This window comes from Myxocyprinus asiaticus, chromosome 17 (genome assembly GCF_019703515.2).
Source record: "Myxocyprinus asiaticus isolate MX2 ecotype Aquarium Trade chromosome 17, UBuf_Myxa_2, whole genome shotgun sequence".
Lineage (NCBI taxonomy): Eukaryota > Metazoa > Chordata > Actinopteri > Cypriniformes > Catostomidae > Myxocyprinus > Myxocyprinus asiaticus.
Window position 1 is genome coordinate 32,943,509 of NC_059360.1, and position 22,414 is coordinate 32,965,922.

A 22,414-nucleotide genomic window follows, 5' to 3' on the forward strand; every position below is an offset into this window, starting at 1 on the left:
CAAAATGATACAATATACAAAAGCAATACGATAGACACACCATACAATAAAGTGCCAGATCAAAAAATAAATGACTTAATTGTGCTAAGTAATTGTGTGCATGTACATAGTTCATACGTTGTAAAACATGAGTTGTACATTTACTTTAGGCATGATTATTAAGTAACCTGACGGCAGTTAGAAAGAAGCTGTTCCTTAACCTATGTTTTGGATGGTAATGATCTCAGGTGTCTGCCTGAGGGGAGCAGCTGAAAGCAGTTATGAGCTGGTGAGATGGATCCTCAATGATTTTCATAGCACGCTTGATGGTGCGCTGAATGTAGAGGGATTCCAGTGATGATAGATCTGTACCTATGATCTTTGAGGACCTGATGACAATGCACTCCAGTTTTTTCTTTGTTAGGGTACAAGAGTTACCATACCAGACACTGATGGATTATGTTAGGATGCTTTCTACAATGGCTGTGTAGAAACAAACTACGAGATGCCGACTTACTCCAGTCTTTCTCAGTTGTCTGAGGAATTACAGCCTTTGATTAGCTTTCCTGATGAGATGGTCTGTGTTAATTTACCATTTTAAAGTGCTACAAATATGGGTGCCCAGGAATTTGAAAGAGTCAGTTATGGAAATGTACTGATCATTTGTGTAAACTGGGAGTTTGGAGTCCTTTGAGTGCCTGAAGTCTACAATGATTTTAAATGTTTTTACCTTTCAGAACTCAAAACTTCCTCCCCAGTCTAAAAAGAGCATTTTATAGTTGCCACCCTGCTGAAACATCTTGTTTTGAAATCTATCTGTTCTTGACATCACGAAACATTGCTCATTTGTACTTACACATCCCACAGCATGTGTCATTGCACCCTTGCCCCCGTCCACTGGCTCGCAGTTCAAGACAGCAGGCCTTGTGTCGCTAACTACTCCAAACATAACACCAAAAGGGACCCACCTGGACTATTTTGAATTATTTTTTTTAATATATTCATGCACTAAACAGACATCTTTGACCGCTTGATAGATATCTCGTGCCGCTTTTGTTTTTTGCTTGGTGGTATCTGTTTATTTTTAGTTCAAGTTTTCTGTTTGGTGTTGTACTCATTTAATACATCATATTTTGTAATGAGGTTTTAAAGAATATGCCTTGAAAAATAATTAACATACCAAACTAAATTTAAAACATTTTGTATATGAGCAAAATTCTACTGGGATTCTTCTGTAACACTGGCGATATGCAAATTAATTATTTGTGCTTCCTTTTATGGGTAACACTTTTAAAATTTCACTTTTTAAAGTCATTAACAAGCATCATATAATGCTTAACAGATTTGTACATAATGTACATTCAAATATGACTTTATAACATTACGCTCATTACATTATTGAACATAATTATAAAGTATTACCCCTTTTTATTTCGGTGTCATGCTTTAACTCCAGATAAATTATTAGCAGCCTAGCTTACTTTTATCGATGCTGTTTTCACAATTCTCACAATCCTCGTTCCAGATTCAATTAGGACTTTTTCATCTTTCATCTTAGGATGTGCAAAGAAAAGAAAAAACAGATCCACATTTGCAGTTGTCATATTACAAGATTAATGTACTAACTTATTCACTTAAACTCTGCAAGGAAGAAAGGCAAATAGCAAAAGGCACATCATTATTAGGTGCAAAAGTAGAATGTGCTGAACAAAAGTGGTTAAAACTGTGTTATCTAAAGTTGCAGTAAAATTAACCTTTTTTCTTTAGTAGTGAACTCTAAATAAGCAGGGAAAATCTGAAACATTTGATCGAGTATCGACGCATGTTTACTTTGCTTTTGGTGTAACTCCCAAATGAGAGGCCACCCGGACTTCCGCAAAATGGCGGAAGTCATCTCGTGCTGCTTTTAAAAGACACAGTGTCAAGTTACAACTCTGAAAAGGAGAAGTAATTTTCTTTCATTCAACTGCTGCCTCTTGTTGTTGAGCACAAACCCATCATGGACGCATTCTTTCGCCCATCTGCGCTATTTTTAATAGTTAGTGTAAGCAAACATGCACAACCACGTACAGTATGTTTGTGTATCATTTCACCATGCTTTGGACTATGATGTGTGCTTTTTTTTCAGCTCATGTCAGTGTGGATTGCTTGTGAAACAGTCACAATACAATTCAAAATTTGCAAAGGAACTGTTATTGAAGATTGGGGCAGTTAAAAACACTTGGAATCAAAAACGTAAGTAAACCGATTCATTCATGAATATTTCAAATGTCATGACTGTTTGATAGTTTATGGTGCTCAGTGTTAACATTTGTGCTTGAGATGAACAGTTTAATATATTCATATGCAATGTGTTGGATGTGCATAAATGTGTAAACCCTGAAATTTTGTTTTATAATGTTGAGGGGCTTGTTCATTCTCTTCCGACTGAGTTTGCTGAATTTGAGGAGCTACATGATGTTAGCCAATCATAACAGTGGGTGTTTACTTAGAAGTTTGAAGGAGGCGCTAAGGCCAAAACCGAGTGTTTCAGACACAGTGCCAAAAACAGGGTGGAAAATGATCATATATTACTAAATTGTGACTGTTTTTGTGCAAAAAGCTTTTATAACATTATCATTGGACCTCAGGGAAGATAATAATAGAGAAAAAAAATAGCACTTCATGACCCCTTTAAATTTAACTGATACTGCACAGCATCCTTAGCATGGCACTCAACAGGGAGAGTAAATGTTAAAATTAAGTGTTATAAAATGTTTCTTTGTGCAAGATGAATGTAAAGCAGGATACTTGTTAGTGTTTAATGTTTTAATGTTATTTAGAAGAGTTTCTGTTATGTTAAAGTTTTTGGGGGTTACCATTATGGTGAATAGTGAAACTTGAGCTTAGGTTGAAGACAGTTACAATTTAAGTTTGTTCTACAGTATATTGCCTTACTCATTGAGCAACTGCTATACTAATCAAAACATAGGGTTTCCAATTAGCATGCATTCAGCATGCTAGCATTCACTGTACTAGCTAGTTCTAATTAGTTAGGTTCCCTCTACTTGAATTATTTAAGTTGAGCTTACATGGTAATTTTAAGTTCAGCCAAAGAGTTGAGTTTAAAGTTAAGTACCATTAAAATGTATATTCACAGACCACCATTAGGTACATTTGTACACCTACTTATTCATGCGATTATCTAATCAGCCAATTATGTGGGAGCAGTGCAATGCATAAAGTCATTTTCACATGGTGGCATGATTGTTGGTGCCAGAAGGGCTGGTTTGAATTTCTGTAACTGCTGATCTCTTGGGATTTCCACACACAACAGTCTCTAGAGTTTACTCAGAATGTTGTCAAAAAAAAAAAAACATCCAGTGAGATTGGTCAATGGAGAATGGCCAGACTGGTTCCAGCTGACAAAACGACTTTGGTAACTCTGTACAATTTTAGTGAGCAGAATAGCATTTCAGAATGCACAACACGTCAAATCTTGAGGCGAATGGGCTACAGCAGCAGAAGACCACATCGGGTTGCACTTCTGTCAGTCAAGAACAGAAATCTGAGTCTGCAGTGGGCACAGGCTCACCAAAACTGGACAGTTAAAGACTGGAAAAACATAGCCTGGTCTGATGAATCTCGATTTCTGCTGAGGCACACAGATGGTAAGCCCGCTGCAGCCTCAACTTTCTGTTCTTGGCTGACAGTTGAACCCAAAGTGGTCTTCTGCTGTTGTAGCCCATCCGCCTCATTGTTCGACATGTTGTGCATTCGGAGATGCTATTCTGCTCACTACAATTGTACAAAGTGGTTATCTGAGTTACTGTAGCCTTTCTGTCAGCTCGAACCAGTTTGGCCATTCTTTGCTGACCTCTCTCATCAACAAGGAGTTTCTGCCCGTAGAACTGCCGCTCACTGGATGTTTTTTGGCACCATTCTGAGTAAATTCTAGAGATTGTTGTGTGTGAAAATCCCAGGAGATCAGCAATTACAGAAATACTCAAACTGGCCCGTCTGACACCAACAATCATGCCACGGTCGAAATAACTGAGATCACATTTTTTCCCCATTCTGATGGTTGATGTGAACATTAACTGAAGCTCCTGACCCATAACTGCATGATTTTATGCACTGCACTGCTACCACACAATTGGCTGATTATATAATCGCATGAATAAATAGGTGTACAGGTATACCTAATAAGGTGAGTGTATGAGGTAGCTTACTCAATATTTCAAGTTAAGAGCAATTAACATGCATGTGTAGTGCAAAATCTAAATCTGAGAAGTTCTATTAACTTAAACTTGGGAGTTTATTGACTTAAAAAAAAATTTATGAAACTGACTGCCTTACAATTTTTTTTTTAGTTCTGCTAACTTATTAGGGGTTACAGTGTAGTAAAGCAACAAGCCTAAAAGAGGCCCACATCCGGAGGTAAAAAGCAAAGAACCAAGATCACAATCTCCAAACACAAGACTCCCTTAGCAGAGCACACAAGACATAAGTAATACACACACACGTCATGTCATGTGACCAGGATGTCAGAATGTGTTTTAAAACATTTTGCGTGTTTCAGTCTGTCTGCTAATCATTTAATATGAGTTGACAAAATCTTTATTTATAAAAGTGCAATAACCAAGCACAAATACAAATGTTTAAGAAAGAAGCTGAGTATTTATTTTTAAACTACATTGAGGCACATTTGTACATAAACATAAATGAGAAGTTCAATACCAGCCTCAGGGACCTTAATGACAGATCATGTGATCACAGGTGTTCTAAATAGGGCAATGGCAACTGACCTTGAATCGGTTTAAACATCTTTAATTTAGTCCCTAAGGCTACATTCAGAATAGCATATTACCATAGTACTCTTACTATTTTTGCAGTATATTCAGTAGAAACTGCAGAAACAGTAAGAGTAGTAGGGTAGTATTCCAAACATAGCCTAAGTCTTTCCTTCAGTTTATCTGGGTAGACTTAACAGATGGGACAGGATTTTAACAATTCCTGGGCCTGGTCGCACAAAAAAAAAAAAAGAAAAAAGAAAAACCTAAGTTAAGAATATCATTAGTAGTAATTTTAAGGGTATTATAATTAAGGGTTTTCTAAGCTTTAAGGGGTTTCTTGCAACCAGCTGCTGGACCCTAACAAGGATTTCTAGACAGGAAGTTCTTGTTTGTCTAAAATTTGACATAAAAATGTGCTGTTTAAATCAATCAATCAAAGGATGGAGGGAGATAAGACAGGACAACAGTCATATGGCTTTTCTCATTAACTGCGTAGCTGGACACTCAGGTCCTGCAGCTCTGTGATTATCTGCTCGAGCTTTGTGACATCACCTCTGAGGTCATCATGGAGTTCTCCTGTGGCAACATCAGTGTACAATTGCTGTGAATAGAAAAACACAAATGTGAGACCAAACAATCACAGCTTAACAACATTAAATTACAAAACTGACCATATATACCCCAACGTTTAGGAGTACACTAGCATATAGATGGCTTTGAGACAATGGGCTACAAGACACAAAACTAATTTAGATTTCATGGGGTCTATAACAGCTGACTGCGTGAAACTCACCTTAGCTTTGGTGACAAGACTCTTCAGACTGAGCCGAGCTGAAGACAGTAACTGCAAAGCCTCCAGAGGATTGTTCTTAGACCTGCTACAACTGATAGATACTAAGAGAGAAAGAGAGAGATAATTGAAGAGTTTCATCTTCAGAAGTTCAAAGAGGGTAGCACTGGAACATTAAGCATCAGTATGCTGTACAGCCAATGTAGAGAGTGAGAGAGTGTGTCTCAGGGGTCAAAGGCCACCAGGCTGATACAATACTAAAGTCTGTGCTTTATATGATCAAAGACTTGAGAGGAAACAGAGACCTGATCATTTAGTTGGTGTGCAGAACTAGAACAGTCAAAAGTGTGCGTGTGTTGGCGCATTGTGGCTGCAGTAGACTTCGCATAAAGTGTTAGATCACACATTTGAACGGATTGTGTTTAATTACCACATTCATTAGTGCAGCACCCAACACCATTAATACACTGATTTGACATTCCGATTCACACCACCTGCTGTAATTAATCTCTTTGTTTACATCATTTTCATGACATTAAAACCTATATTAAGCAGCCTCTATAGCAGAATGTGATTATGAAGCAAAGAATTGTGTTGTGTGTGTGGTTATTTTATTCTATATAAGCAAAACCATTTTCCTGAGAAGTCCCATTCCCAGCATGTATCTGTTTGCTATTTACCTGCTCTGTTTATCTTCCTCAGACACACAGAGGGCGACAACAGAATCACAAGTACCCGCCTCAACCTCAGTGTCAGAGGCCATTCTCTTTCTCTTTCCTTTCCTCACTCTCTCGCCTACTCACTTCTGCATACCTTTTTTTTTTTCCCTCCTATCTCATCCTCATGTTGCTGCCTGTAACAGTGACAGCAGGGAAAGTGGCATGATTAATGAGTGTAACACTCATTCACCAAACACCCATGCACACAGATGTACCTTTAACGCACACTGACACATACATGCATGCAAACAAGATTTACATCTGTGCACAAGGTAACACAAAAACACGTGAAAAATTCTTAAGTTATGAGTCTCTTACGCATGCACGCGCACACATTTCTTATTGCTATAATGGAATTTCAAACACACGCAAACACTGAACAGGCCAGGATGAGTGGGAAGGGATTGAGGTGTGTGAAGGGTTCTGCTTCATTTGCTGAGCCACCCTGTTTATAAATCATTAAGATCAACAACACAGCCTGCATACTCAAGGACGAAATGTTGATGGAGAAGAGTGTGTTTGTGTGTGTGTGTCTAAGACAGGGAGAGAGGGAAATCAAGAGAGTACTGTCTGTATGAATGAATAGCTGTAATCAACATCCTTTTCAAATCTCGCAATAGTCAAGGATTACGGCTGTATAGTGACAGTCGCAACATAAAGTGGCAACATGGTGACTTCCAAAGTCTGTGTCTTATACGATTGACATGATGGTATTTATTAAACCAGTCCAACTGAGGGAAAAATTCATCCGTTGAAAATTTTAACCGACAACGGCTTCAAATAATGTTTTTTAAAATTAGGGCCGCCGCATTTGCTTTGTGTCTCTGCAGATCATGCCCAAGTGAAAAGCAAATCATTTTACTGGATTTTTAAGGAAGTCATTTCAGTTACAGACTGAGGTTGTCACTCTTGATCATAGCCAAACTGTGTGTGCATACACCTGTATTTAGCACTCTAAAACAGGACTGACAACCGTATTCCTCTGCAATGTGAATGTAGCACAAGCATAAGGTAGTGAGACAGTTTGATTGCAAAACACAGAGACAGAAACAAAGAGAAATTGAGAATTGCTATTCAGCTCAAAGCCTGTGATCTCTCCCTGCTGATGTTTAATTCAGATCACAAACACTGACCAAACCTTCAACATCCTTCTTAAAAAGACACATGGACGCACAACAGCAAACCCATCTGGTAAGCACAAACATGCACAGCAGAGTTCTGTCTCTTGTGGAGGTCAGAGGGGTAAACGGCTTGTTTGTCATTATTGCTCTGGCTGCATGTTCTCCACCTATCACCCCATTCAGACTTATGCAACGTTCACGCGTGTCACATTAGCCTTGATAGAGTGGCTCTCTGAATGGGACCAAGATTCTGTCTCTCTCTGTCTCTCTCAGACAGCCTTGGGAAAGAGAAAGTGAGAGCATGGCTTTGGAGTGTGTTTGAATCTCACCATTAGCCATGTCTCTGGCTCCCTTCACTATAGATCTGAAGCTGCTCATGTCTTTCTCCCAGCCTGCTGCCTGTGTTTCACACCGATGGGCTTTACTCAGGAACTGTAGTGCCTATAAACACATTCCATATAGATTAAGAGTCATACACATGGGTTAATACTGTCTCTCATGAAATAACCGAATATAATACAGTACAGGAGTACACAATGAACAAAAGACAAAAAATATTGTAGAGAAAAAGCTAAAGCGACAACAAATGAAAATAGCACAGTACTAAAAATCAAATCACTCACTAACAGGCTAAAAGAGTTCATTTAAAGTCACGTCACTTGGCTTTGGTCTTAAAATTATTTGTTGTTGGGGGTTTTTTTATACACTGGGCTTTGTGTTTGTGTATGAATATAAATACAATTTTACTTAATAATAATAATAATAAAAGATATATTACAAAGCCCAAAAAAAAGGACCATGCTATTACACACTGGGCCTTGTGCTTGTGCGGGACTAAAATATTTTCCATTAATAACCACAAAAAATAAAATAAAATAAAAATATTACTAAGCCTAACAAAAAGTACCATGTGATTACCATGTTCAAGGAACACAGTAATACAATATTTTTGGGCATTGTACTTTTTTCATCATTATATAAAAAAAAAAAAAATGTTGGTCTTGCAATTATTATTATATTATACCATGGTATTTTCTTGGTATCATGTCCAAAAAACATAGTAATACAATGTTTTTGGGCATGCACCATGGTAATATACCAAATAACAGAAATATACAAAAATGCAATAAAAAAAAAAAAAACAGAAACTTCAGAAACATGACAAAAAAGCCTGCAGTATATTGCACATGGTTAGACACACATAGATGGTGCTTCTGCTGGCAACCTGAGTTTGAATCCGATTTGTATCATTGACTGAACCCATTCCCTCCCTCTTCTCTCAAATATTTCCTGTCACCTCTCAAGAAAAGTGGCAAAAACCCCAAATAAATTCTAAATAAAATGTATTTACTTTCTCATTGTCTTCCAGGCTGTTGCTGTGCCCATCGCCATAGAGACGAGCGTACTGCCTCCATATTTGTGCATCAGTACTGCAGTGGGCAGAGACTCTACCAAAGAGCTCCCGCAGTTTAGATTTCAGATTGGATGCCTGGTCGCCACGGTGATCCGTCAGGTCGTCCACTACTGCGCGCACAAGGATTTCCAGCACCTAATTGAAAGAAAGAAACAACAACTAAGAACGATATACAATATGCCTACATTTAGTTTGTTTTCAGTAAGGACAAACCTGACTGCTGCCTAAATTCATCCCAATAATGACACCAAAGTTCACCCATCTCAATTCTAATCTGGAGTTGACTTTAACCCTGCACAATACCTGATCCCAGCCCTTGACCTGCCCTCTGAGTTCAACAAACAAGTCCCTTAACTTGACCTCTGCATTCTTTTACTGTCTCATCTAAACAAAGTGTGTATTGATTAATCATTAAAGGGATAGTTCACACAAAAATTTAAATTCTCATCATTTACTCACTCTTATGGTATCCCAGATCAGATGTATGACTTTCTTTCTTCTGCTGAACACAAACACTGATTTTTAGAAGAATATCTCAGTTCTGTAGGTTCATACAATGCAAGTGAATGCTTGCCAGAACTTTGACGGTCCAAAAAGCATACATATAATGGCAGCATAAAATTAATCCACTCCAGTGATTTAATCCATATCTTCTGAAGCGATATGATAGGTGTGTGTGAGAAACAGATCAATATTTAAGTAATTGTTTATTATAAATCTTCACTTTCACTTTTACATTATTTTGTTTTAGGTGATTCACACTCTTTGTGCACATCACAACCTACTGGGCAGGGAGAATTTATAGCAAAAAAAAATGATTTAAATATTGATCTGTTTCTAACCCACATCTATCATATCGCTTCTGAATACTTGGTTTTAACCACTGGAGTCATATGGATTACTCTAATGCTGCCTTTATGTGCTTTTTGAACCTTCAAAGTTCTGGCAAGCATTCACTTGCATTGTATGGACCTACAGAGCTGAGATATTCTTCTAAAAATCTTTGTTTGTGTTCAACAGAAGAAAGAAAGTCATACACATCTGGGATGGCATGAGGGTGAGTAAATGGTTAGAGAATTTTCATTTTTGGATGAACTATTTCTTTAAACATTTTAACTCTTCCTCACATTTACATGCTTCCAATCCTTCTCTTTGTTATTATTCCTTTTCTCTGTTTATAGAGATGTTCCTGCTGCCACTGATCCAACACTCTTTAGATTTCAGCTCACAGGGCATACTGTCTGTCTGCCTCTGTTCTGAAGCATGCAGGCTGACAGATGTAACATGAAAACAGAGATGTAATGCTCTCTGCATCTCATTCGTACACAAAGAATTGGAAGGGATCTGAACACACACTCCATACCAAACAGAGCTAAAAGATTAGAGATGCTGTTCTAGCATAACCACACAAACAAATGCAGCCACTCTAGAAAGCTTGTACATGTACCAGGAGAGAAACCAGGTAGGGCTAGATTGTTCAGACTTCATCATGTCTGTTTGTCTGGAGAAGCAGTATTTGTTAATCTCTCTCTCTCTCACACACATGGCGGAACTGTTCTGTGTTCAATACAAGTCAAGTTTGTGGCATTTTGACTGACACAGAAAATAACTGCGACTCATTGCCGATTAGTTTTTTTATGCAAAAATCCAATTTAGAGCATGTATAACAATTTATATTTTTACATAAAATGCCAATTTTTAAGACATCAATTTTTTCTGCAATGTGACACTATTTTCAGGCTTAATTTTCTTTTTTTTTTCTTGGAGTGAAATATGATCTGGAGAGGTTTCGTGATATTTACCTGAATGACACGATTCCACAGCAAATACAATTTGAGTAAATGTAAGTGTGTGTTTTTGTGTGTGTAAAACTATGAATGCTTAAGTGAGGTGTGATTAGTCAGAAGAGACTGATTCCCTGGAGGAAGGCAGTTAAGTGTGTGTGTGTGTGTGTGTCACAAAGACAAAGGAGGCTTTCTCCTCAAACTTCAAAATCTAAACAAGACACACCACACCCTTAAACTTCACTAAATTACCAAAATACTTGACCTGAATGCTGGGCTCCACATTCCTCTCTGTGTGTGTGCAACACAGTGCTATTTATCATGTCCATCACATGCGGTTCCACATGTGTTTGTGTACGGTCTGCAAATAACAAGCACCAAACTTCACAGTAATTACTTAAGCAGAACCAAAACCTGTGGTCATTAACTTTGTGCAGGATGTGTTTTTTACTATTTAAAGCATGTAATCCAAAAGAAACCAAAAAACTGTACTCTCAACTCCCTGTCCAGGCGATTACTGTTATGTGATTCGTACTTTATCATAAAGAGTTTGCTAAGAATATAAAAGCAATATAAATATGATTGACAGCTTCACCAAAGATGGCTAATGATGCCACATTCCAAACATTCCAAAACATCTCAGTTCAGTGCCCCTTTTTTACACGACGAAGCAGGGGGAAATTACCTCAATTTACTGTACTTTACAAGATCTGTTTACTTCCTTAGAAATGATGTGTGTGTTGGTTTACTTAGCTATAGTTTGGGGATAAATCTGCCCCAGAAGTGGGCTAAATCAGACAAAATCCCCCTTTGGGGCAATGTGGGGATGTCTTTCAATTGGGAAAAAAAGTTTTTTTTCTAAAACTACAAAGTTTTCTTTTTCTTTTCTTTTTTCTTTTTTTTATTTTTAAATGGAACAAAACGATTACATAACAACATATACCTATAACAAAGGGAGAAAAACAACAACCCTGACAGCTGTTTCTAGCAACAAATGTTAGCATCAGATTTAAATATTAAGGGAGAGGGAAGAAAAAAAAAAAAAGGAACATTTCAAGGAACACAATATATTCCATTACTTTAATGTGCAGGAGTCAACACACATTGATATGTTATTTTGTTTTAAACAAATGTGTTTCAATTGTTCAGCAGTCATCTTTTCAAATATGTATATCTGTTTCAGTCTTTGTGTCCATTCAATTAAGGCAGGTGCATGTGGTTTCATCCAGTTCACAGTGATTTTCGATGTTTTCTTTTAGGGGTAGGGTTTTAGGGGAGTTAGTCTATAGGAATTTAAAAAATATGATCTACAGTATGTAGAACTGACCCTTCATAAAACTCTGCCCTCTTGTTGATTGCAGTAAATGGCATGGTTTTTGGCAAGACACTCTCATAAACTGAATGGATAATATTTTTACCTGGGCTGGAATGAAGAGTGACATTGCAAAGCACATTTAGCAGAAACATTTTGTAAAAGAAATTGGTAATACTTTACAATAAGGTTCCATTTGTTAACATTAAGTAATGCACTATGAACTAACTTTAAACAATTGTATTTTTATTAACTAGCATTAACAAAGATTAATAAATGCTGTAAAATATATTGTTCATTGTTAGTTCATGATACTTAATGCATTAACTAATGTTAATTAATGAAAACTTATTGTAAAGTGTTACCAAGAATTTTTTTTATTACACAGTAATGTGACTGAAAACTGTGGACTCAGAATCGGTTTATCACAGTCACCTGAAAAGAGATAAGTGTCATTTGATAGCAATTACGCACCTGATAACATTGGTGTAAGTAAACAAAATTGCTCATAATGTCCAACAACAAACTCACTATGATGCTGTGAACTATTTATTTACTATCGCCTTTACTATGACCTGCATCAATAAATAAATGAATTAACATTAAGTTATTAGCATTAATTTACCTCAGAGGAAAGGTGTCTTGCTGATGTTATACATGTCATACCTAAGCAACCAAATTGGCCCGGATGCTAGGGAGGGTAGAAGCACATGGGGTAACCTCCTCGTGGTCGCTATAATGTGGTTCGTTCTCGGTGGGGCGCGTGGTGAGTTGAGCGCGGATGCCGCGGTGGATGGCGTGAAGCCTCCACACGCGCTATGTCTCCGTGGCAACGCGCTCAACAAGCCACGTGATAAGATGCACGGGTTGACGGTCTCAGATGCGGAGGCAACTGGGATTCGTCCTCTGCCACCTGGAGGCGAATCACTATGTGACCACGAGGACTTAAAGCACACTGGGAATTGGGCATTCCAAATTGGGAGGAAAAAAATTAAAAATAAAAATTTAAAAAGGGAATGATTTAATTCATAGCATGTTCTTCAAAATATATTTAAAAGACTTTAAAAAGGAAGAAAAAACCACTGTGTACCCTCTCTGGTTAACTCGTGTCACTATTACAAGTGACCCGGCAACAAGGTTTTTGATCATTTGTATATATTTGCTCTGACGCATAACTACTGCTTACAATGTGAATACTCTAACTTGTTAACATGGGCACCGAAACAAATACGCTCTGCTCACGCTTGCAACGTGAAACAGGCCTGAGGCAGTTACAGTGGAAGTGAATTGGGCCAATCCGTAAATATCAAAAGTATAACCACAAGACGTTAACAATATGTGTGTTAACATTATTTTAGTGTATTAAAATTGCTTACTAAACTTTCCTGTGTAACGTTTTATCCAACTTTGTTGCTATGATGATGTAACACCATAAACCTTAAAGCGACGACTTAAATAATACACTTTTTATTATTATTATTATTATTATTATTAATTTAGGTGCTGTTATAACATTTTAAACTTCACATTTCTGTCTTTAAACCCTCCAAAAATTGGCCCCATTCACTTACATTGTGCCTCAATGTAACCTCGATTACATTGATAATTATACATTGAGTCAAAATAATTTTTTGTGGTTATCAACATTATGCCACAAATGTTGTTAATTGAGCTTAACTTATACTGAACCCGGAATATTCCTTTAAGCAGACAGAGAGAGATACATATGCAGTAAAGAGTCCTATATGTGTAAATCACAGTCATTCAAAACTGATGTTAACACTTAAACTGTAAACTGACTTACAGAGAGAAACTTCATCCGAGCAAACAGTCTGCACATAGATCAGTGTTTTTTATGTGGACCACATGCTTTTATGACAGTGCATATGTGTGGTCACATCATTCATGAAATTAGGAAAATATACAATACACATTCCTCAAATAAGGGGTCATCCTTCTCAACTTCACTGCCTCTCTCGTTCCTTACAGCTATTACTTTATCACCTTCACATCATCATCTCTCCTGACTCTCTCATTCTCTTTGTAATTCACCTCTGGACTGCTTCAGGCTGCTGAGCAGATGTGCTGAGATCATTGTCACTGGAGTCAGTGGTGCATTATTGCTCAGACTTCTCCTCCAGAGGCTTTGCCTCTGAATCCTCATTTTTCACCCTATAGACTCTCGTAAACTCATTTCTTCCTCAAACTATTTGGTCATCAACCATCATCTGAACACTACATTAAGGGACGGCTATACAATAAAGCAATATGCCTTGAGAGGCCATACAGTACGTTACAATGATTTTGTAAAAATGTAAGCATTTTCAAATGAAAATGGTTTAGTGTGGACCGGGCTATACATTGTTAATTATTTTAACTGACGGCTATTTACAATGTAGTAACTGGTGCATTAATAAAGAATGTGCTGTGTTTATAGTCATTTTACTATTCAAATTTATTTAGCAGTTAGATTTATAAGTAATAATTATTGGAATAAACAACTCTTTCACAAAGTAATTTAGTTCAACAGGGCCTAAATGGCACATTAACATGGATTTAGTCATTTTACAACAGCTTCAGATGTGGCTCATTCAATCAGAATGAAAACATATTTTGGGCTTTTTCCTCTTTATTGGATACAGTAGATACAACAGAGAGAGAATATGAAAATTAATGGGGAGAAAAAGGTGAGATGGAATCAGGATTCCTGCCCCATTGCATACTGAACTTAAAAATGTGTCACCCACTTGAGCACCATGGCTCAAAATCTAAACAAAGTGCATTAACCGCACTTAAATCGTGCTAAGCCCATCTATTGACATGCACAAATATAAACACAAATACAGAAAACGGAGTCTAAATTTGTGTCAGGATGGCATCCGTGAGCCTCTGCTGTTGACATGGAACATGAAATAACTAAATGGGCTTACTGGATAAGACTCCTCCCCCTGATGATGTGGGAAGTGATATGGTAAAGGGGAAATTTAATGGGTGTCTGGGCGAAATTCCTGCATGATCTCCTTACAGCGTGAAATTAAGGAGAGAGGTAATATTCTCTCGGGAGGAAGGAGAATAGTGAAGAAAAGAAGAATAGAGCTGAGATGGCGAGAGAAAGAGAGAGAGAGAGATAAGAGGACACTTCATCCATCTGAGTTCTGTTTTTAGCTCAGGATGAGGGAGGATGGGTCATTCTTTTCTCTTCTCTGTCTCTTGTGGAATGTGAATTAGTGGGTGGGATCAATCACAGAGAGACTAGACTTATGACTGTATACTGAGAAGTGTTTGCATACAACACACACACTGAATTTTCCTTTATTAAACAGATGCTCTCATCTAATTTCCCACTAACATGTGGTCTGAAGGCTTTCTGTGTGGAGAGGGAGATGATGAAGGGAGTAAAATGAGTAGCAGAGAGGAGTGAGTGATGATTTTGAGTCCAGCTAAGTACTGAGATCCCAATTACCGGCTGAAATCCTCACAGGGGCTGGAGGCAAACACTCATGCTGACCTTTTCAACTTTTGTGCTTTCACATCACAACTTTTAATTGATGAGCCACTAGCTGCTCACCAGAAGTAAATGAATAAACCAGACGTGTGAAAATAGAGAGTAAAATGAAGTTAGCGTGAGGGAGAAAACACATTTTTCCCTACAGATTTAAAGTGTATTTGAAGGCATTCAAAATGCTTCAAAACTCAGTTGTATGTTTAAAATGTGTCTGTTAGATGGTTAGAATCCTGAAACAGAGGATTATATCTGGTCCCCTGTGACCATAAAAACCCAAGGCTTACATCAACTAAACATTTGTTTGCAATTTAGTAGGGTTGACTGGTCATCAAACAACCCCCCTATCTGCTTAGTGAGGAATATACACTCTCTGAGCACTTTATTAGGAAGACTACACTAATACAAGATAGGGCCTCCCTTTGCTCTCAAAACAGCCTCAGTTCTTCATGTCATGGATTCCACAAGATGTTGGAAGCATTCCTTTGAGGTTCTGGTCCATGTTGACATGATTACATAACACAATTTCTGCAGATTTGTCAGCTACACATTCATGCTGCATTCTACCACATCCCAAAGGTGTTCTTTTGGATTCAGATCCGGTGACTGGGAAGGCCAATGAAGAACACTGCACTCACTGTCATGTTCATAAAACCAGTATGAGATGAGTTTTGCTTTATGACATGGTGCATTATCATACAGGAAGTAGCCATTAGAAGATTGGTAAAATGTGGCTGTCACGAGGAGAGGGGAGTGGCCGGGCTGTGATGACGCACGCCTGGTGCTGAGTTGACTAATCAGCGGGAGAGAGATAAGGGGAGGCCAGAGACGGCAGTTCGAGAGAGAGACGCACAAAGCTGTGTGTGTGCATCTTTGTTTTGCAGTTTATGTTATGCTTGAGTTCAGTTTGTTTTTAAAGTTTTATGTTGACTGTTCAAGCTGGTTCCCACCTCCTCCTTGCCCATCTTAAGAACCTTATTACAATGGTGCCGAAGCCCGGGAGGGAGAGGGGATGCGCTGTTGGAGGGTCGCGACGCCGAGGAGATATGGTGTGGTGGTACTGGAGCGGTTCGCCAGAAGGCGGAGGAGCTCGCTGCCGTCCGCCAGGAGATGGAGGAACCACTGCCGTCTGCCAGGGGGCAGGGGAGCTTGCTGCCGTCTGCCAGGAAGCGAAGGAGCTGCTGATGTCTGCCGGGAGGCGGAGGAGCCTGCTGCCATCTGGCAGGTTAACAAGGTTACAAGAACCTGGACATGGACATGCACATGGTCGGCAACAATACTCAAATTGGCTTTGGCATTCAAGCGATGACTGATTGGTATTAACGGGCCCAAAGTGTGCTAAGAAAACATTCCCCACACCATTACACCACCGCCACCAACCTGGACTGTTGACACAAGGCAGGTTGGGTCCATGGATTCATGCTGTTGGCCCCAAATTCTGACTCTACCATCTGTGTGCCTCAGCAGAAATTGAAATTCATCAGACCAGGCTATGTTTTTGCAGTCTTCAACTGTCCAGTTTTGAGCCTGTAGCCACTGGAGCCTAAGCTTTCTGTTCTTGGCTGACAGAAGTGGAACCCAACGTGATCTTCTGCTGTTGTAGCCCATCTGCCTCAAAGTTTGACATGTTGTGCATTCTGAGATGCTATTTTGCTCACTACGATTGTACAGAGTGGTTATCTGAGTTACTGTAGCCTTTCTGTCAGCTTGAACCAGTCTGGCCATTCTCCGTTGACCTCTCTCATCAACAAGGTGGTTCCGTCCGCAGCACTGCCATTCACTGGATGTTTTTTGTTTTTGGCACCATTCTGAGTAAATGCTAAAGACTGTTGTGTGTGAAAATCCCAGGAGATCAGCAGTTACAGAAATACAATACTTAAGCCAGCCCACCTGGCACCAACAATCATGCCACGGTCAAAATCAGATTAGGGCTAGGCGGTTTGGCCAAAAATATTATCACGATGTTCTTTTTCATATCATTCAATATTGATATTTATCATGAAATACATTCACATTTGCACATTAGACTTTTTTTTTTTTTTAAATTCCCAAGTTTGCAGAAGAAGAAAAAAATCCTAAACAGTCAAAATAGTCTATACAAAACTGCACTGGGGGCCCAGAGACAGCCAAAACAGTGGTGTCTGAGAGATCTATCAATATCTTTTTTATCAGTCGAGTGCAGTTGGATAAGAATGTTAAAAGATCATCTGTTCATTTTAAAGCATATTGACAGCATTTAATTTTTATATTTAAATAATTTTTTTATTTTGTTACATTCAGATACCAAGCATGGGGGCATAGAAGCCCTTGTGAGGAATGATACTGTATGAGGGTTCAGGGGTATCCACTGAGATAAAATGCAGAAAATGTAAAATTTTGAATGGACCATTTTAATATTTTTATTAAAGTGAGAAAAACTGGGCTAAAAACTAGTAATTTTATTGTCTTTCCTTGTCATCTATGCCAGAGATGATGGCATCTGATTAATTTCACAAAATTAGAAGAGAAATCGATTTGTTTATTATTAAAGTCTCGTAACATGCTGACTAATAAAGGTAAATTAAGAAGAAAACATTTTATTGTCCAAAGGCGCTCTGAAACCATGTTCACTTATGCGGCACCTCATGTCTACTCACATGCGGGGAAAAGAGGCAACACGTGCAGTGCGGGACAAAAACATTCAAGAAAACAGCGCTGAAAGATCAGATCTGGTGTACACAGCACTGTTGTTTTGTCGCACTGCTCACTAGAGACGATGAGAGGGCGCAACCATTGTCATGATGTCTTGTGCCAGTCACCACGGTCTGGGTCCGGACCGCAGTGACTGACATAACCTAATCGTCAGCAAGGCAGCTTACGTTAGCAACTTCATACAATCTGAGAAAGCTGAACTGCTTGCGTTTTTAGCGACACGCACCTGATTGTTTAGATGTAGAACACAGGCTAAATAACGAAAATTACTCAAAAGCTTATCATCAATATCACTGATTTTCTTTTCATCATGATAAATAAAGATCGATCGCCCAGCCCTAACCGAGATCACATTTTTTCCCCATTCTGATGGTTGAGGTGAACATTAACTGAAGCTCCTGATTCGTATCTGCATGATTTTATGCATTGCACTGCAGCCACACGATTGGCTGATTAGATAATCGCCTGAATAAGTAGGTGTAAAGTTGTTCCTAATAAAATGCTCAGTGAGAGTTTATATATATATATTCTTTTTTTTTTTTCTTAGTGGTGCTTAAATTAGCACGGTGTGCTTAAGCTGTTTGGCGGCTTGAGAGGTAAAACCCTCTTAGAAAAGTTATGTATTTAAATTCATACCCTTTAAAGCACTGCTGCTAAAGCCAAATATATTCAGACGGATATTTTTGTCGCACCTCACTTTTTTCTCTTTTTTTTGCGTTCCAACGATGATGTGTCAAAATGTATGGAGACCCTTGCACCTGTTGTGCTGTTTTTATAAATTAGTCTTAAGAAACATGTCCAGTCTGGGTCAGGTGAATCAAAACCAGGCTAATTATACTGGGCTTCCTTTAGAGCAATCGTTCAACTAGTCGTTCAGGCAACCCACCGACTCTTTGCCGAATGTCTCACTTCAGTATAATTGCTCAGAATTAAGACAACACTACCTTAAAAAGACTAATATGCAGTTTGCTTGACCTTGTTTACACCTATTTTTCTCTGTTTTGCTAATCTGTGCCAACAAATTTGCTACTTGTGTATACACATCTAGAGTTTTCGTTTATTTTGCATTGTTCACACAGGAGGAGGAGGGTGGGTGTTTAAAAATTAGAGATGCAAGTAATGGCTTCTTTAAGAGACTGCCATAATTTCTATGAAAATAAAAGATAATTTACTGCCACTGAGGTGACCCAGGAGCTGTTGTAAAGTGAACGAAGTAAACAACTACCAGGCATTTGACTACAAAATAATAAAACCAACGACGCATTTAATAGGATGTAGCAGATGGTACATCAAGCAACGACAGCACAAACGTGTCTAATGGCGTAGAGGATATGCATGTTATGACAGTGGTGCTATTAGATCCATGGCTGACGGAGGGAGTGTGACAGAGGAGAGAAGTGTGATGGGGCAGAGGATGCAGAGAGTCATACAGGGGTGTGTGGATAAAAACTATGAGGACAGAAGCCGACCTACAGTCTGACATCTGGAGTAGGAATTACAATGCATGAACACAAGCTCACACACACAAACACATATATTTTTTAAATTGGGGGCATACCACAGACTTTTATTTTTTTTAAATATAAAGCTAATTACTAATTACCAATCCTAACCCAAACTCTACCCGTAAAAGTTTTTTTTTTTTTTTTGCATTTTTAGAATTTTAAGAAAACATTTTTACAATCGAGGATGTCCCTAGAAATCCCCAAATGGAGGTTTTGTCAGATTTAGCTCACTTCTAGGGACAATTTTGTCTTCAAACTATAGCTTAAGTAAACCCACACACACATTTTAGTCCATTCACATACATGCGTTATCTTAGATTTCTCACAAACACATTAACTTATAAAATCTCTTGCACACACAGGCAGGCACATACCTGTATCCACTTATCAAATCTCACTCACAAATCTCTCCCACATTCGCTCATCACATCTCTTTCACACACACTCATTCACTCATCAGATCACACGCACACAGCCTTGGACATGACTGTTTCATCTATGCTTGCACTAAGGCAGCTGTTAGTGTGGTTGGGAGCCTTGATGACAAGCAGCGCAGTCATCAGTACAGCTGCTTTACACTACTTACAGTACACAATCCAAAAAAGAAACGTTTGGAGGTTTTGGACAATTCAACTGAGAAATCTCTCTGGAACATATGCAAAAATGAATAGAAGGTAATATGGTGTCTGTCTGAAGGTTAACCTAACGTCCATGTCGTCTAACTCACCTCCACGTCCTTGTATTTGTCCTTGAGGTCCATGAGCCGATGGTAAGCTCTGATAGCCTCACTGAACTCGCCCAGGTCTATACACACAGCGATGAAATTCTCCCAGATCTGCCATCGCTCATAATTACACTTGAGCGCTTCCTGAAGGGTGCGAAACGCCTTCTCTCTGCCATACACACATAACAAAAACACCAGTGTGGTTATCATAAGTTCAGTGGCATGTTGCTTATGAATAGAGTTGGTCTGTGGATGTCTTCCCTTGCAAACTTGCTGTTAGTATCTGGCAGATTATAAAGCTGCCTACCAAGACAGCATTTTAAGGCATAATTGCCATTGCTCTTCATGCAAATTGCAGTAAGTTCAGTCAGTGAAACAAGTCATCGAATAAGGTGGGCAGGTTGAGATATATGGTTGTCTATAAATATATTGATATTTTAATCAAGGCTAAAATGCATTAAAAAAATAGTTCAATTAAAAATTTAACATTTTAACCAATATTTGTCTGTGCCGTCTATGTTTGCTTATTGGAGTTTAGCGCAGTTAGCTTATCAAAATGCAATCATCAAACACGACGAGAATCAAATGTGAGTTGAGTATCCTGTGTGCTTCACACGAAGAGCACTTTTTGTGTGGCACGCAGCTTTGCTGCCTATGTAGAGCGTTACAAATTGGTTACATATCAGTTACGATGCTGTTTTAGAAGGCAGCTTCTTATTTTGGCACTAGACAGCAAGGCGTCTCACTAGGATTTGGAACAGACCTTATATTTTTATAAGGGCTGTCAACAAAAGCCTATGACACAAGGGTCGACACAGGTTTTTATGTAACATTTAAAGCCAAGTTCCCTTTGAACACATGCAGGTGGATGCACACACTCTCTCCCACACACACACTTCCTCTATTCCAAATAGTCCCTGGTGGCGTTAATCAGGTTTTAATAGAAGATTCCACAGACTCATATCAGGGATGACTGCACTAGGCTAATTGGATGAGAGGCAGAGAAGAGGAGAGAAATAATTCCCAAAATCCCTCAGCTATGTGGCGTTCCAGGAAACACCTTTAGTCCTCCCAGGAAATCATCAAAAGCTCCAATCATGTCGAGCGCCAAATGTCCTTACTGAAATTTAGCCCCCAAATCTGGTTAATATTGGCTGGTCTGTATATGTGGAAAGGCGCTGGCTCCTGGGGTAGACACAGCAACAGCATGGAGGAGATTTATCTTTGCAATTACAGCTGCTAGAGTCGCCCCTGCAGTAATTGAAAAGTAGGGTGGTCTCGGAGGTTCCTCAGCAGATGCAGGATGAGGAAAACAGAGAAACACAGCATAAATCAGGCCAACAAGAACCTGAATAGGGGGCTTATCTACCGCATGAACACGGTGGCGATTTCAGTGAGAAATAAGAGTGTGAAAGCAGTGCTCGCTATTATATAGGCAGTCTCACACACACACACACACACACACACACACACAGTATTAGTCCATCAGACTCTATCATGGAAAAAAATCGATAGAAGAAAGCAGAGGATGAAAAATATTATGAAGGGTACTTGTGATTAAATGCATGTTTGTGTGCAAGCCAATGTTGTGTACAGTATTATATAAATATCTGAAATCTGTTTTAGGGAACTGTTTACATAAAAGTCATCCTTTATGTAACACATGAAAGCACTGTGGAGGAAAAGGAATCAGATTTGTGAAATTTCTTTAGTTTTTAGAGTCGTCATGATTTCATGCTCATAAATCATTATAAATGCACTGGTCAAACTATGATTATTGCAGATACAACTTTGTCTGTTCAGTTTTGCATAGACAAAACAGAAAATACACAAAACTTAATTATAAATTATTTAGGCATTTAAAGGTGAAGTTCTCCTTGGAAAACCAAACAAAATTGCAGAATTTCTTTCTTTTTTTTTTTTTTCAAAAAGGCTAACTGAACACCCCTGTGTTCCACAGGCTTATAGTCACGTCACTGAAAACTAAAATGTGATATAATACAAATCACAGCCAATCAGAAATACTATGCTGTGAAAAAGTATTTGCCCCTTTCCTGATTTCTTCTATTTTTGTGTATTTTTCATACTAAATTGTTTT

The 22,414-nt window shown here is 38.6% G+C and overlaps 1 protein-coding gene across 1 annotated transcript in view; it reads right to left on the reverse strand.

Annotated features, from left to right (window-relative positions):
- Positions 1–4,618: 4,618 nt before the first annotated feature.
- LOC127455135 (tetratricopeptide repeat protein 27-like) overlaps positions 4,619–22,414 on the reverse strand; it is a 148,105-nt gene continuing 130,309 nt past the window's right edge. Inside the window, exons 16-20 of the mRNA XM_051722749.1 lie at positions 20,320–20,485; positions 8,736–8,933; positions 7,714–7,825; positions 5,548–5,648; positions 4,619–5,355 (exon numbers count right to left, since the gene is read on the reverse strand). Of these exons, the coding sequence (XP_051578709.1) occupies positions 5,239–5,355; positions 5,548–5,648; positions 7,714–7,825; positions 8,736–8,933; positions 20,320–20,485 (694 nt within the window). The 3' untranslated portion in view covers positions 4,619–5,238. The remainder of the gene's footprint in view (positions 5,356–5,547; positions 5,649–7,713; positions 7,826–8,735; positions 8,934–20,319; positions 20,486–22,414) is intronic.